This window comes from Marmota flaviventris, chromosome 2 (assembly GCF_047511675.1).
Source record: "Marmota flaviventris isolate mMarFla1 chromosome 2, mMarFla1.hap1, whole genome shotgun sequence".
NCBI classification, from domain to species: Eukaryota; Metazoa; Chordata; class Mammalia; order Rodentia; family Sciuridae; genus Marmota; species Marmota flaviventris.
Window position 1 is genome coordinate 90,980,766 of NC_092499.1, and position 15,997 is coordinate 90,996,762.

Below are 15,997 nucleotides of genomic sequence, written 5' to 3' on the forward strand. Positions count from 1 at the left end.
CAACTTTACATTTCTTATTTTTTTTAATATATTTTTTGTTTTATCTCTATGTCCTCCTGGTTTCTTTTAGTTGTCTGAAAATATGTGAGACAGTTCATTTAAAGTCTGTTGTCTACTGGACAAAGTGGCAGCTTCTTTCCCCTACTAAGCTTCTCTTAGTTATTTTTAATTTTTGAACTTAAAAAAAAGTTCTGTGAAAGTTGGTATGTGAAATTTTTCACCAGCGTAATAGTTGTTTTGGTGGAAGAGTGGAAACCTAAACACCCCTACTTGGTAACCTCAATGACATCATTCTTATGAGCTCCATTTTACTGTGCACAAAACAGAGGCACACAAGAGAATAACTATCCATCCTAAGTCAAAGTATTAATCACGAAGAGGAATTTTGAAATCTAGGACATCTGACCCCAGAGCTTGTCTTTTATCATACCAGCTCAATTACCAATTATCTCCTCCACCTTAAAAGATCGGTCTTAAAAACAGTGCCTTCATGATAGTGCCCCAACACTATAACAACCTTTCAACAACAGGTTCTTTTTCTTTTTCTGGTACTGGGGATTGAACCCAAGAATGCTGTTGAGCTACATCCCCAGTCCTTTTTACTTTTAATTCTGAAGCACAGTCTTATTAAATTGCTGAGGCTGACTTCAAACTTGTAATCTAATCTATTAACCTCCTTCTACCAAATAAATTGCTGGGATTACAGGTTTGCACCACTGCATCTGGCTTCAGCAGAACTTTCCACAACCATCAGTAAGGTAAGATAATTAAAGCTGCATGTGGGATTCCAGTTATCATTGCTGGGAGAAAAGCACACTACAAGGGTGGTTTTAATTCCAATACATTCTGTTTTTAATAAAGCACTGGTGGAATTATAATGATTTCAAACAAAATATACTTTTATCATAAAACTAGCAAGTGCACCCATTGGCATTCACCTAAATACAATTAAAAAACAAAAACATGTACACAAGCGTTTACAGGAGCTTTATTCATAACTGCTAAAATTTGGAAGCAATCAGATGTCCTTCAACAGCCAAATGAAGAAACCTGTGATACATCCAGACAATAGAAGACTATTTAGGACTAAACAGACCACCCAAGGGAATCTTAGATAAATATTACTAAAAGCAAGAAGCAAATCTGAAAAGGCTACATATATGTATGATTCCAACCATATGATGTTCTGGAAAAGGTTAAACTAGGGAAATAGATCAGTGATTGCCATGAGTTAGGAAAGAGGGAGAGATGAACAGGAGGAGGACAGAGGCTTTTCAGAAGGCTGAAGCTATTCTGTATGATAGTATTATGGTGGAAATGTCATTATACATTTGTCAGAACCCAAAATATAAAACACTAAGAGTGAACCCTAATGAAAACTATGGACACTGGCTGCTGATGTGTGGATGCTAGATTATCAATTATACCAACTGTACTACAATGTTACAGTACATTGATGGTGAAGGAGGCTGAATATGCAGGCACAGAGTGGGGCATGGAAACTACTTGTATCTTTTGCTGGATATTTTAGTAAACCTAAAACTAATAAAGTCTATTAATTTGTTAAAAATCACAATAACAAATATCAAATTATTGCTTAAATTTAAAAACCAATCAAAATATTGAAAACATTCCTTTTATCAATCCTTTCTTAACAGAAGAGACAGGGAAAGGACATTTCCTCTACAAACATGCATGCTTCATGAAAACTTTAATAAAACAGGGTGGAGGTACTGAATTTCTGAGTACCCTTTAAATAGGATTAAAAGTATTCACTTTAGACCCAAATTTTCAGGAAGATAAAAGCACAGATTTTTTTTTTTTTTACTTCTTTTAATTATAATCTAAGTATTTCACAAGATTACTTGTAATATTCAATAGGGTCATCTTTCAGCCAGGTTTTTTTTTCACTAGGAACAGGATTCAAGCCTTGAAGAGAATTCAAAGTGTGATACTCACAGAAGAAACTGAATAAAACACAATTACAAACAGCCAACATGCACATAAGTGTTCATCTTCAAGAATAATTTTTTCAATACAATTTATAGTAATAGGGCTGGGGTTGTGGCTCAATGGTAGAATGCTTGTCTAGCACATGTTAGACATTGGGTTCGATCCCCAGCATCACATAAAAAAACTAAGTAAACAAAAGGTATTGTGTCCAACTACAACTAAAAATATTTTTTTAAAAACAATTTATAGTAATAAATTGTCACTGTATCTAAACAAACTGTCTAAAATCTGTGTTGAATAATAACAGCCATTGCTTGTGAACAAGCAGGGAAAAAACACTTACATTCTTAGGATGATAAACTGCTAAAACTTCTCTACAGAGTACTTTGAAAAAGCATAGAAAAAGAATTCTTAGACTCAGCAATTCCACTTCTAGGAATTAAGAGGAAAGAAAGTAATACAAATATGCACAAAGACATACCTAGACATTATGGATACGACCCTATCAAAACAGTAAAAATCTGGAAAACAACCCAATATATATGGATTAAGTTAACTGTTAAAACTGTGGTGAATGGAATACTATGCAGTCACGAAAAGGTGAGATAGTATTAAATGTACCAATTTAGCAGTGAGGGAAAAAAAAAACATTAAACAGGAGCATCTATGGGGCTGGGGAAATAGCTCAGTGGTAGAGCACTTGCCCTGGGTTCAACCTCCTTTTTGCAAAAAAAGAAAAAAAACAAGACATATGTAAAATGATCTCATTTTGGTTAATATACAAGTACTCTGTGCAATCACAGAGAAAATAAAATTAGCTGCTAGGGAAAGAAATTCTTTTTGAAAAAATTTTAACTTTTTTTAAATTTTTAGTTTAATTTTAATTTTTTTAACTAACTTTTTTATTTATATATGACAGCGGAATGCATTACAATTCTTATTACACTTATAGAGCATAATTTTTCATCTCTGGTTGTATACAAAGTATACTCATACCAATTCGAGTCTTCATACATGTATTTTGAATAATAATGTCCATCACATTCCACCATCATTTCTAACCCCATGCCCCCTCCCTTCCTTCACACACCTCTGCACCACATAAAAATAAATATCTAGAATTCCTCTATTCCTCCCATGCTCCCCCTCCCTACCCCACTATGAATCAGCCTCCTTACACCAGAGAAAACATTCGGCACTTGGTTTTTTGGGATTGGCTAACTTCACTTAGCATTATCTTCTCTAATTTCATCCATGATTTTATTCTCTTTTATTGCTGAGTAATATTCCATTGCGTATATATGCCACATTTTCTTTATCCATTCATCTATTGAAGGGCATCTAGGTTGGTTTCACAGTTTAGCTATGTGAATTGTGCTGCTATAAACATCAATGTGCCTATGTCCCTATAGTATGCTGTTTTTAAGTCCTTTGGGTATAGGTAAACTGAGGAGAGGAATAGCTGGGTCAAATGGTGGTTCCATTCCCAATTTTCCAAGAAATCTCCATACTGCTTTCCATATTGGCTGCACCAATTTGCAGTCCCACCAGCAGTGTATGAGTGTACCTTTTTCCCCACATCCTCACCAACATTATTATTGTTTGTATTCATAATAATGAATTTTAACTTTTAAATCAAATCAAAACCTTTAATTAATATAGAATTCCTCTGAAGTCAGAAAATAGAGATCTAGAGACAAATGTGGGGCTGGGGATGTGGCTCAAGCGGTAGCGCGCTTGCCTGGCGTGCGTGCGGCCCGGGTTCGATCCTCAGCACCACATACAAACAAAGATGTTGTGTCCGCCGAAAACTAAAAAATAAATATTAAAATTCTCTTTCTTTCTCTCTCTCTCTCTCTCTCTTTTAAAAAAAAAAACTACAAAATAATAAAAACAAATGGGTACAGTAAGATATAAGTAAGATACTATGCAGGTATTTAAGTAATGACACAATACAACATTTATTGAACTGGAAAGATGTCCACATTATACACGTTAAAGTTAAGTATGCTAAGTTAAAACAGGTTGCCAGGCTGGGATTATGGCTCAGTGGCAGAGCACTTGCCTAGCATGTATGAGGCACTTGGTTCAATTCTCGGCACCACATAAAAATAAATACATAAAATCTTTAAAAATGTAAAAATAACTCTTTTTTAAAAAAAGTTGCCATAACACACACTGTAAGATTCCCTTTCTAAAATAAATATAAAATGCACATAGAAGATAAATATATTTATATATATCTGTGTGGTAACATTATAGGTGATTATTTTCTTCTTTTTGCTTATGCACATTTTCTAAATTTGGACAGTGAATTCATCCATATTAGTAATAATAATAAAAAAGACAATAGTCAAATTCTGTTTAAAAAAAATTAATGAGGGCTAGGGTTGTGGCTCAGTGGTAGAGTGCTCATCTAGCATGTACAAGGCCCTGGGTTCCATCCTCAGCACCACATAAAAAAAAAATTAAATAAAACAAAGGTATGTGTCCAACTACTTCTAAAAAATAAATATTAAAGAAAAGTAATGAACACTGTCATGCCTACCCCATTTTCACTTTAAACTTTTGTACAATAAAATTGGAATGGAGGTTGCAAGGACACTTGCAGAATGGCCAAATAAGAACTTCTGAAAATCCAGTCATCCACAAAAGTAATGATAACACTGTCAAAAACTATCAAAATTAACTTTTTTGGAACTTGAGAAATTAAAGACTCACAAAAATCCAAGAACTGTTTCAAGAAAAATAGCTGAAACCTCAGTAAGATAAACAAGCTCATAAAGTTTTTGTTTACCCTAATTTCATTCTTTTCTTCCAAGCTCGTGAAACCAATGTCCTTGAAACTGGTGATGGCTTTGAAAAACAGCAATTTGATGACACAGGAAAAAGGAAAACAGATTTGGAGATCCCTAAAGACCAATGACCTGAGCTGACTAGCAGGTTGCTGAAAACCTCCAATCTCAGGGCTTCTCTATATTTGACCTCAGGGATTACTCAACATGAAAATCCCATACTCAGAGCATTTGTCAAAAACACTTAGCAACAATAATTAAAGATCATAGCTACCTATGCAACATTAGGAGATGAAGCTATCAAGAAGCAGAACAAAAACTGAAGAGGAAAAAGTCAAGAATGAGATGCCCCATAGGAACTTTGAAAAATTCCAAAATACTCATGGAAATCTGTGGCCAGGCAAATGTGTAGGGCAGTGCACACATGCCTATAGCTATGCACAGGCCAGGGGAAACCTGAGGAGGTTCTAATCATTCATCTCTGGCAGATCATAAGGGTCTGCGCAGAATCAAGTAAAGGTTAAGACAGAGTTGTAAACTGTAAAGGAAGACAGGCACCAGGTCATGTATTGTATGATTCCATTATATAAAATATCAAGAAGAGACAAACCTACAGAGACAGAATGTGGATTAGTGATTGCGAAAGACTGGAGAATGAAAAATGGAAAATAACTGATAATGGCTACCAGGTTATTTTTCAGCATGATAAAGAATTTTAAAATTAGTAGTTAGTGGTTATACAACTTGTGAATATACTAAAAACCATTAAAAACTTTAAAAGTTTTGTGCTATTATATCTTAAGTTGTTATAAAATTAATCAGCTTTGTAAAAAAAAAAGCATGACCAAACATGGATAACTATTTTACTTCCTCTATATTTTTAACTGAAAATTTTGTGAAGAATTAGTTATTATAAATTAGAAAGCAAAATAAGCCTTAATACAAGGTGTATTTATGAAAATTTAAAGCACATATATAACTTTTAGCCTTTTAATTTTCCAAACTTTATTCCAATTATATTCTAGCATTGATAATTTTAGATGGAATTTAAAGTCCTTTTGAAAAAGTTGTTTCCTGTTAACAAATACTTATTGAAGGGAGGAATAATTAAGAAAGCAGTACAGATCTATATGGAAAATACAGAAAACGCAAAAGATAAATTAAAAAGCTGGTAATATTACCCAGAGGCAACCATTACTGGTGTTTAGCTTCCAGTATTAAGTTTCTTTTAAATGTTAGCATACTGAGAGAACAATTAAAATATGTATAAATTAAAATATGGTCAAATGCCCCAAATACCCAAATAGACTTACAGTTCTGTCTCCAGTAAAGGTAAGATTTGTTCCATTATCCTTAGCCTATAAATATCACAAAAAAGAAAAGAAAATTAATTCAGAATTTTTACTTTCCTCTCAGAAATATAAAAGATATAAAGAAATAAAAATACACAAGGAAAACAATTACCTCCTGTTTTTCTCCTAAAAGAGGTAGCCGATGCAAAAACTCCCCAGAAAAACTCTATCAAAAGAAACACAAATTAAAGATATATAAATAGTAAAAGGAAAGTGTGCTTTAAAATACTCAGAAACAGTTAAAGCAAACATAATAAAAACTATAATAGAGCATCCACAGTCAAAAATTTCTTAAAAAACCCTGCCGAAAACTGAAAAATAATAACAAACCAAATTGTCGATTTCTCTGTAAGGATAACAAATGTTTAAGAATGACAAAACCTTAAGATACAGGGTATCTGCAGAGGATGGCAGATCTCACAAAATTCTCTCTTGTTGTACAGATGAGGAAAATAAGATTTAAAAAGTATAAAAACTATAAATAAATAGGATTTCAACCTAAATTCCTGACTCTCAAGTCCACTATTTCTTCTACCACAGAACACTCAATGGTTGTACAAAAGACTACACTAATTGCTCATCTTACCAATTATTGGTAGATGAGGCATTTTCCTTCCTGAGTAGTTAGATTATGTAATTCAATTCTTACATTAGACTGGAGAAGAGAAAATTTTACCAAAATGTGTACATGAATCTGGAAAGAGTATATCAGATTTAAAAGTAGGGAACAAGCACTAGGAGTCAACACATAGCTTTCCATAATCAAATCTAAGAAAGACCAACCAATCCCCTTAGCTTGGAGATAAATTTGGAGAACCAACAGAAAACATACAAATGACTCAACGTCTTTTCTGGCTTCTTTTTTTTTTTAACCATTTCTCTTCCATTTAAAAGCTATTTCCTTTTCCTTTCAAGTCCGTAAAATCTAAGCTATGGCTGGGCGCAGTGGCACACGCCTGTAATCCGAGCAGCTGGAAAGGCTGAGACAAGAGGATAGCGAGTTCAAAGCCAGCTTCAGCAAGGCAAGGATCTAAGCAACTCAATAATACCCTGTTTCTAAATAAAATACAAAACAGGGCTGGGGATGTGGCTCAGAGCTCAAGTTCAATCCCCAATACACCTCCCTGCCAAAAATCTAAACTATGACAAGAACTGAACTCTAATAATTCAATAATCAATTACTTCATTTGCTTATCAATTAGCAATTCTTAATTGAAATCTTATAAATAGGCCAGTGTGGTGACACACACCTGTAATCCCAGATACAAAGAAAGGCTAAGGTGGGATGACTGCATATTTGAGGTCAGCCTTGACAATTTAATAAGACTCTGTCTCCAAATAAAACATAAGAAGGTCTGGGAGTATAGCTCAGTGGCAGAGAGCCCCTGGGTTCAATCCCCAGTACCAAACAAAAACAAATATTATAAATAAACTTTACCTCTAGAGACTGGATAGAATACCTAACTTTCAGGGAACTCCCTGCCATTTCATGGCAATTTGGAAAAATATTCCCAAGCAACTTTTTCAATATTTTTTCAGGGGTTTGGTGGGGATTGAATCAAAGTCCTTACACATGATAGGCAAGTGATCTACCACTGAGATACATCCTCAACCCCTCCAAAGCAATTTTTAAATCAGTAAAGCAAAGACTATCAAAATAACTATTTTCAATATCTATGATTCTATTTCTAAGTAAATAGAATTTCATTTTAGAAACCACACTTATATAATATAAATATTTATAGCATCAAAACTTATATATATTAATCATCTCTTCTTTATCTAAAATAAGGTATAAAACTCCACTTTAAGACAGTGACATCCTTTTGACTTCAGATCTATAGTAGTAAAACATAAAAAAAAAAAAAACCCTGATTTTTCTGGGAACCTAGTAATTAGATGAGGCAAGAGAATTAAAAATTTGAGGTGTTAAGGGTTGAAGATGTAGCTCAGTGGTAAAATGCTTGTCTAGCATGCACAAGATGCTGGGTTTGATCAGAAGGATTGCAAAAATAATAATAATTTCTTTTTGAGGCATTAAATGCCCATCAACAGATGAATGAACAAATGTGAAATATACTAACAAGGGAATATAAATCAGTCTTAAAAGGGAATAAAATTCTGATACATGATACAACACAGATGAACCTTGGAAACATGTGAAGTAAAAGAATCCAGAACAAAAAGTATATGATATTACTTAAGAGGCATCTAGGACAGTCAAATCATAGAGATAGAAAGTTACTAGGGACTAGGAGTGGATGGCAGTGACTGTTTAATAGGTTTGAGTTTCAGTTTGGGATGATGAAAATTCTGGAGCTAGACAGCGGTGATAGTTAAAGTCACTGAATTGTACTTACAAGGTTAAAATGACAATATATATCTTCCACAATAAAAAAAAAAGTCTGCTTTTTACATACAAAGTATATCCTCTCTTTAATGAGATGAATATATAAGTGGTTGACTATGCACCTATCAAAACAAACTTCCAAATTATTTCACCTACAAGAAATAATTGTAGGGCTGGGGTTGTAGCTCAGTGGTAGAGCTCTTGCCTTGCATGCATGAGGCCCTGGGTTCTATCCCTAGCACCATATAAAAATAAGCAAATAAAGATATTGTGTCCATCTACAACTAAAAAAAAATTAAAAAAAAAAAAAGAAATAATTGTAGGGGGAACTAATTATGTTAAATACATATAGAATTACATTATCCACCTCTTCTATATCCCTTTTTAAGATTACCTGTGTTTTAAAGAGTTCGCTGCAGTTCTGGAATAATTTTGATGATGTCTGGTATTTCCCAGACAAGCCTCTTTTTTCCTTAAGTTTTTCCAAATATGTCTCTACTTCTTCTGCCTGGAAAAGGGGAGATACAAAGTATTTACACAAATAAACCACTGTTTTGGTTCTTGATAAGTGGCAACAATTTATTCACCATTGTTTTTGTACCAGGAGTGCATAGCAAAAAGAATTTGATACAAAGTATTTAATTTACCTGTCACATATAAGATATTCAGAGGATAACAAATAGATCAAATTTGTGGTACAAGTTTTTAGTTTGCTATTTTAAAAATTAATAGCATCAAGCAAAGACCATAAAACAGTATCAGGAATCTAATGTTAAACTCTGAAGTGCTGAATTCTTGTCTTTGGCTCACAAAGGATAGTTCTCTAGGAAATCTGAGGGAAACTGTCAGAGTTCAGAGTTTCTGTCACATGAAAATACATTTGAAAGAGTCACTGACCAACTTAAAATTAATAAAAAGATATACACTTCCTCATAAACTATTGTAAACTATTGTAAACTTGTAAACTAGTTCAGAGTTTCTGTCACATGAAAATACATTTGAAAGAGTCACTGACCAACTTAACATTAATAAAAAGATATACACTTCCTCACAGCTATTGCTGATACTCTCCAACTTCTATCTTTGTGACCTATTAGTTCTGATTTTTCTCCAATATCCACATCTCTGATGTTGCCTTCATTAGAAAAAGCTCCAATACCAAACCTCCAACCTTTTGTTTTATCATCTTCATATTTTCATCTTATAGCAATCCAAAATACTTGATACTTGCATTTCCTATGAAGACAATCTGCTAAGCTCTTAACCACTTTATACAAGTTTCAAATGTCTGAGCCTTTTACTGAAAATTCAATTAGTAAGCAAGCAAGAGAAAAGTATCACTGATAATTCAAACTATATTCTGAAATGTTACAAATTCTCTCTTAAATTCTTCACACCTTTCATTCCTTTCTGTCATAGTCAATCTCACCCAATGTTATATAACAAAAACAAAACACAAGTACCACTGCTGCATAAAAGATCATATAAAACTTCAGTATCAAGCAGAAATTTAAAATGCTTATGTTTTGAAAACCTACCTGGATGGTGGGCACTTTTTAAAGACCATGTTATCTTTGTAAAGAACTTCAAGAATAGAAAAATTTTAGGGGGGAAAAAAGAAATAAGATGCAAATTGCAAATCGTGGGCTAGAAACAGAATGGAAAAGGCCTGAAAAATCCATCTTAAGAGAAAGGTATCTTTAATGCTCAAATATCATGTACCATGGCAATTCTTTTTTATAACTTATAAATTTTATTTATTTTTTAAATTAATTTTTTAAATTTATATATGCAGCAGAATGCATTATAATTCTTATTACAAATACAGAGCACCATTTTTCATATCTCTGGTTGTACACAAAGTATATTCACACCAATTGGTGTCTTCATAAATGTACTTTGGATAATAATATCCATCACATTCCACCACCACATTTCACCACCAATTCTAACCCCATGCCCCCTCCCTTCCCTTCCCACCCCTCTGCCCTATCTAGAGTTCATGTATTCCCCCATGCTCCCCCTCCCTACCCCACTATGAATCAGCCTTCTTATATCAGAGAAAACATTCGGCCCAGGGCCCAGCCCCTCCACTGGCAGGGCAGTACCATGGCAATTCTAAAAAGAATGGTCCATAACCCCTTTCAGAAGGTCTAAGAAATCAAATTCTTTTTGCTATGCACTCCTGGTACAAAAACAATGGTGAATAAATTGTTGCCACTTATCAAGAACCAAAACAGTGGCATGAAACTGTACTAGCAGTTCCATTCTTCACAGTCACAAACTCAAGTTACAAAAAAAAAAAAAAATCTAAGATGTAAGAATGTCATTGACACACAGTAAAACTTTAAACAAGTCTGGGTCTGTGAGTACATGCCTTTTTTAATCACCTAAGTAACAAAATGGAAAGTATGCAAAATATGATAAATGAATATCTTGAAAAAAGCATTATGTAATTGTTTTGTCATGTGAGCAAAACATAACTTTTTTTTAACTTGAAAAAATGACTGACAAACTATGGTTATTCAGACTTGGTGATTTGGGAAATATTCTCCTAAATATCTGTCTCAAACCTGTCTTAAGATAAAAAAAATCAAAAATTAAAAGGACTAGGGATGTACCTCAGTGGTAGGGTAAGGGTACAATCCCTAGTGGGGTGGGGGAACAGACAGAGAATGGACGGAAAGAAAAGAGAGATCTGCAAGAATGCAAAATAAAGTTAACCCTCTATGCTTCTTGAAAAATAGTTATTTTCATTAAAAATATTATTTATAGTAACATGTAACAAGGTGCCACTTTAAAATAACTTACTAAATATATTTCCTCAGTTTTAATTTCTAAAAGAGAAACCAGTGTGCACAAAGGCTTTTGGTATCCACAATAATTTTAAGAATGCTAAGGACTATAACTTCAAGGAAGAAATTGATAATATTATAGAACTACTGATTAAGATGGGTATGAAAATAGAAATGAGAGTTATTAACAGTGAAATTTAGAGTTAAATATACAATGAGTTAATATTTTAAGGATTTATATAATTCCATCAACAATATTTTCTAAATGATCAATGAATGATATTAAAATCATGCGTGGGTAAAAGATCCATTCAAGGGACTGGGATTGTGGCTCAGCGGTAGAGTGCTCGCCAAGCACAGGCAGGACTCGGGTTCGATCCTCAGCACCACATAAAAATAAAGCCATTGTGTTGTGTTCATCTATACCTAAAAAAATAAATATTAAAAAGAAAAAAAAAAAAGATCCATTCAAGCATTTCATACTACAGGACACAAAAAAATTCACTAATATGATTTCAGATTCCACATTTCAACCGATCTTTAAAAAACTCCACTGATAAAAAATAAATAAAAATCTTAAACCCTTTTATAGTTTTGGTACAGAAACAGAAATATTCCTAATTATTTAAGAGATTACTCATATACCAGTTCTTTTTCCCAACTATGCATCTGTATGAGGTTAGATTTTCAACTTATACTTCAACCTAAAATAATATATCAAATAGGTTAAAAAATGAGATTTAGGAATCTAGCAGTCTTCTGTTCTGACAGATTTTAATTAAAAAGATCTACAAGTCAGACATGGTGACACACATGTACCAGCAGTACGGGAGACTGAGGCTAGCCTTAGCAACTTATCATAAAACTGTCTCAAAATTAAAAATTAAAAGGACTGGGGATGTAGCTCAGTGGTAGAGTGAGGGTTTAATCCCTAGCGGGGTGGGGGAAAAGATGGAGAATGGGCAGAAAGAGAGATCCATAAGAACGTAAAATAATGTTAACCTTCTATGCTTTTTGAAAAATAGTTATTTTCTTTAAAAATGTTATTTATACTAACACGTAAAAAGTTACATGTTTAATAATAACTTACTAAATATATTTCCTCCGTTTTAATTTCCAAAAGAGAAATCAATGTGAACAAAGGCTTTTGGTATCCACAATTTTAAGAATGCTAAGAGTTCTGTCAGGCATGGTGGCACAGGCCTGTAATCCCAGAGACTTAAGGAGGCTGAGACAGGAGGACCACAAATTGAAGGCCAGCCTAAGCAACTTAGCAAGAATCTATCTCAAAAATTAAAAAATATAAAAAAGGACTAAGGATGTAGCTCAGTGGTAAAGTGTCCCTGAATTCAATTCCCACTACCAAAAAATTAAAAAAAAAAAAAAGTGACAAAAGAATGTTAAGAGTTCCAAGATCAAGGGGCTGAGGTTGTGGCTCAGTGGTAGTGTGCTCGCCTAGCATGCATGAGGCACTGGGTTCAATCCTCAGAACCACATAAAAATAAAGACAATAAAGTCCATTAACAACTAAAAAAATATTTAAAGAAAAAAATAAAAAGAGCTCTAAGATCAAAAAGTCTGAGAACTTGAGGCTGGGGATATAACTCAGTTGGCAGAGTGCTTGTTTTACATGCACAAGGCCCTGGGTTTTAATCCCCAGCACCACAAAAAAAAAAGCCTGAGAATTGCTAATATAGCAGATCTGTAAATTGAGAACAATGGATTTTAGTTACAGCTCTACTCCTCCACAACTACATGATATTCTCTCCTCTATAAAATTAAGAGTTTGGGACCAGATGACCTTTCTAGAGTCCAAGAAAAATCTATAATTTTATGTTCCTTACCTTGAAATTGTAAATTTCATTGTAACAATCAGCACTTTTCAGAAACCAGGTAATGTTCAAAGACAAATCACAAGGTTCTCCATCAACTATAAAGAAATAATTATAAACAAAAGATGATTCTCAAGTGAAGCATTTTTCCAAAAAGCATTTCCCTATCATATTCTATTTATTATCTACCCTCTACTTAAATACTCAGAGATCATCCCTTCTCCTAACATAAGGAAATGGGTTAACATATGCAAAAAGAACTGAATATTCTTTAGATAAAATATAGTTATTTTCAGAAAGGGATAATAATTAAGTAGTTTTTTATTCTTTTGACTGTGGATCTATTTCTATACCTTAAAAACCTCAATTTCTAGATCTCTACTGGGAAAATTTGGGAGTGATAAAAACAGTTCCAAGTTAAAACCAGTCTTCTAGTAATCAAATATTTATTGAACAGAGTTTACAAAGGTACAACAGCACAGCATAGCACAGCATTAGGTCAAAGAAAAAAACAGACAGGAAAGAATTACTAAAGATACTTAAAGAAGCTATACTCTAGTTGAAGAGATACAGAATAACATGAAAAATGTCACATTCACAATTGTTAATTGTGGTTTAAATAATAGTTCCACTGAAGGAAAAATTCCTGGCTTGGACCTTGAAAGACATCAATAATGGACACAAAGAGCAATAAACAAAAAGCAAGCATGGCTGGGAAAGGTTGAAAAGACAGTATTAGATTTTTTTTTCAAAGCTCACCCTAGGCCTCATGAAATCATGCAAACTTCATATAATTCGAAGTTAGGAACACACTATTTTAACAGATCAAGGCACTATTCTGAAAATTTGGGAATGTAAATCTAACTATATGACTGATTAGCTGTCTCACCTAGGAGAAGTCAGCATTCTCCTTTATCTGGAAAAGCACTGGAAAAGGACAATACACTAAAGATTCCCTGCTTTATACAAATGTGACAATCATGACTGCATTCAGGAATCTACCTCTGGTTCACAACAAAAGCAGCAACCTAATTATAAGCTCCTCCTTTTTGTTTATTTTAAATTGTTTTCTCAGACTAATTTTTAAACAACCACACATTTTCATAGGGCAGTGCTAGAATATGCAAAACTTCAATTTGTTGAGTATAATTTATGGAAATGATATAAAGGATACTATAATCTAGCTATGAACTATTCAGAAGAACACCTCTAGAGCTAGGATTAATAAATTAAGTCAGTAAGAAAACATCCCCTAAAAAAGAATGCAAGGGAACTGAGCTGCAAAAATATTGCTGTTTATGTTAAAAAAAAAAAATTAAGACAAAGTTTAGAACTCCGAATGGAAGACCTGAATAGAGATAATGAAAATGGTCACATCTATGCCATCAAAGACCATATACCAGGCTGGGGTTGTGGTTCAGTGTTAGAGTGCTTGCCTCGCACATATGAGGCATTGTGTTCGATCCTCAGCACGACATAAAAACAAATTAAAAAAAAAAAAAGTATTGTGTCCATCTACAACAAAAAGAAAAAAAAAGACCATATACCATACGCACAAAAATATAAAATCAGAGCCAATTGGTACACAGAAGTAACAAAATTTTTAAGGAGCCTCAAATCCTCCAAAAAAACTTTAAAATATAGATCAAAATGCAGGTGAGAAAAATACTACTGTCTAAAAGAGTATCCAAGCCAGGAGAGTGGGCAGCTATAATTCCAGCTACTCAGGTGGACTGCAAGTTCAAGGCCAGCTTCGGCAACCAAATAAGACCCTATCTCAAAAAATACGTGGTGGCATACTCCTGTAATCCCAATAGCTCAGGAGGCTGAGGCAGAAGGATTGCAAGTTCGCAGTCAGTCTTAGCAATAGCAAGGTGCTAAGTAACTCAGTGAGACCCTGTCTCTAAATAAAATACAAAATAGGGCTGGGGATGTGGCTCAGTGGTTGAGTGCCCCTGAGTTTAATCCCCAGTACTGAAATAAATAAACAGGACTACAGGTGAAACTCAGTAATAGAGCGCCCTTAGGTTCAATCCATATTACCACAAAAAAATAAAAGAGTACCCAGCACATAATAAGTATTTAACAACTATTTACTAAACAATTAAAAGAATAAAATCATCTAATTACACCTTAAAACTTTGCACTTTCTAGAGGAAGGTATGTTTAGAAGTACACATTAGTCTGTTAAAAATACGTAGTGAACCTATTAACCAGTAATCCCAGCTACTCAGGAGGCTGAGACAGGATTTCAAGTTTGAGGTGAGCCCAGCCACATAGCGAGCCCCTGAATCAATACTAAAAAATAAAAATGCTTGGGATTGTAGTTCAGTGCTAAAGCACTCCTGGGTTTAATTCCCAGTTTAGAAAAAAGAATTGTACAGCAATCATCTGGATTTCATCCCTCATCTTGAAACTGAGCTTCCCATGACCATTTATTCTCTTAAATAAAGCCCGTTTCAGAACTAAAAGGAAGCTTTTCTTTAATACACAATGGAATAGTTTAGATTCAGATACAGTGGTTGTCCCACTAGACAAACTGGTTTTGTTCTACATAATCCCTATTTCCTGGTAATATATCTAAACTTCATCTTCCTCAAGGTGGTAAAATACTCCTTTGGTAAATAAAAGATCTATTGAACACATTTGTTCTGAGCAATGGTCTGACAAACCTAGGTCATGTTTTCAGTAAACATCTAACCAGCATACAAGTGTAAAATTAGTGATATCTCTATGACTCAGAACAGATTAAAAACCTATGCAATCAACCGATATAATTACATATAATTCAACTGAGATGACTGAATGTTATATATATAATGCATAACTATTTATACATATGCAGACCATTCAACACAAATTTAATGTAGTATAAATGAGTATATGACATATAATAAGTATTATTGTATATAACATATGG

General features: G+C 33.6%; 1 protein-coding gene across 5 annotated transcripts in view; it reads right to left on the bottom strand.

The window, feature by feature from the left end:
* Tmem87a (transmembrane protein 87A) overlaps nucleotides 1-15,997 on the bottom strand; it is a 57,953-nt gene that overhangs the window by 40,188 nt on the left and 1,768 nt on the right. For all 5 annotated transcript variants that reach the window (XM_071608138.1, XM_071608139.1, XM_071608135.1 and 2 more), the window contains exons 3-6: nucleotides 13,090-13,175; nucleotides 8,845-8,958; nucleotides 6,213-6,266; nucleotides 6,062-6,106 (exon numbers count right to left, since the gene is read on the bottom strand). In XM_071608138.1, coding sequence (XP_071464239.1) covers nucleotides 6,062-6,106; nucleotides 6,213-6,266; nucleotides 8,845-8,958; nucleotides 13,090-13,175 — 299 coding nt within the window. The remainder of the gene's footprint in view (nucleotides 1-6,061; nucleotides 6,107-6,212; nucleotides 6,267-8,844; nucleotides 8,959-13,089; nucleotides 13,176-15,997) is intronic.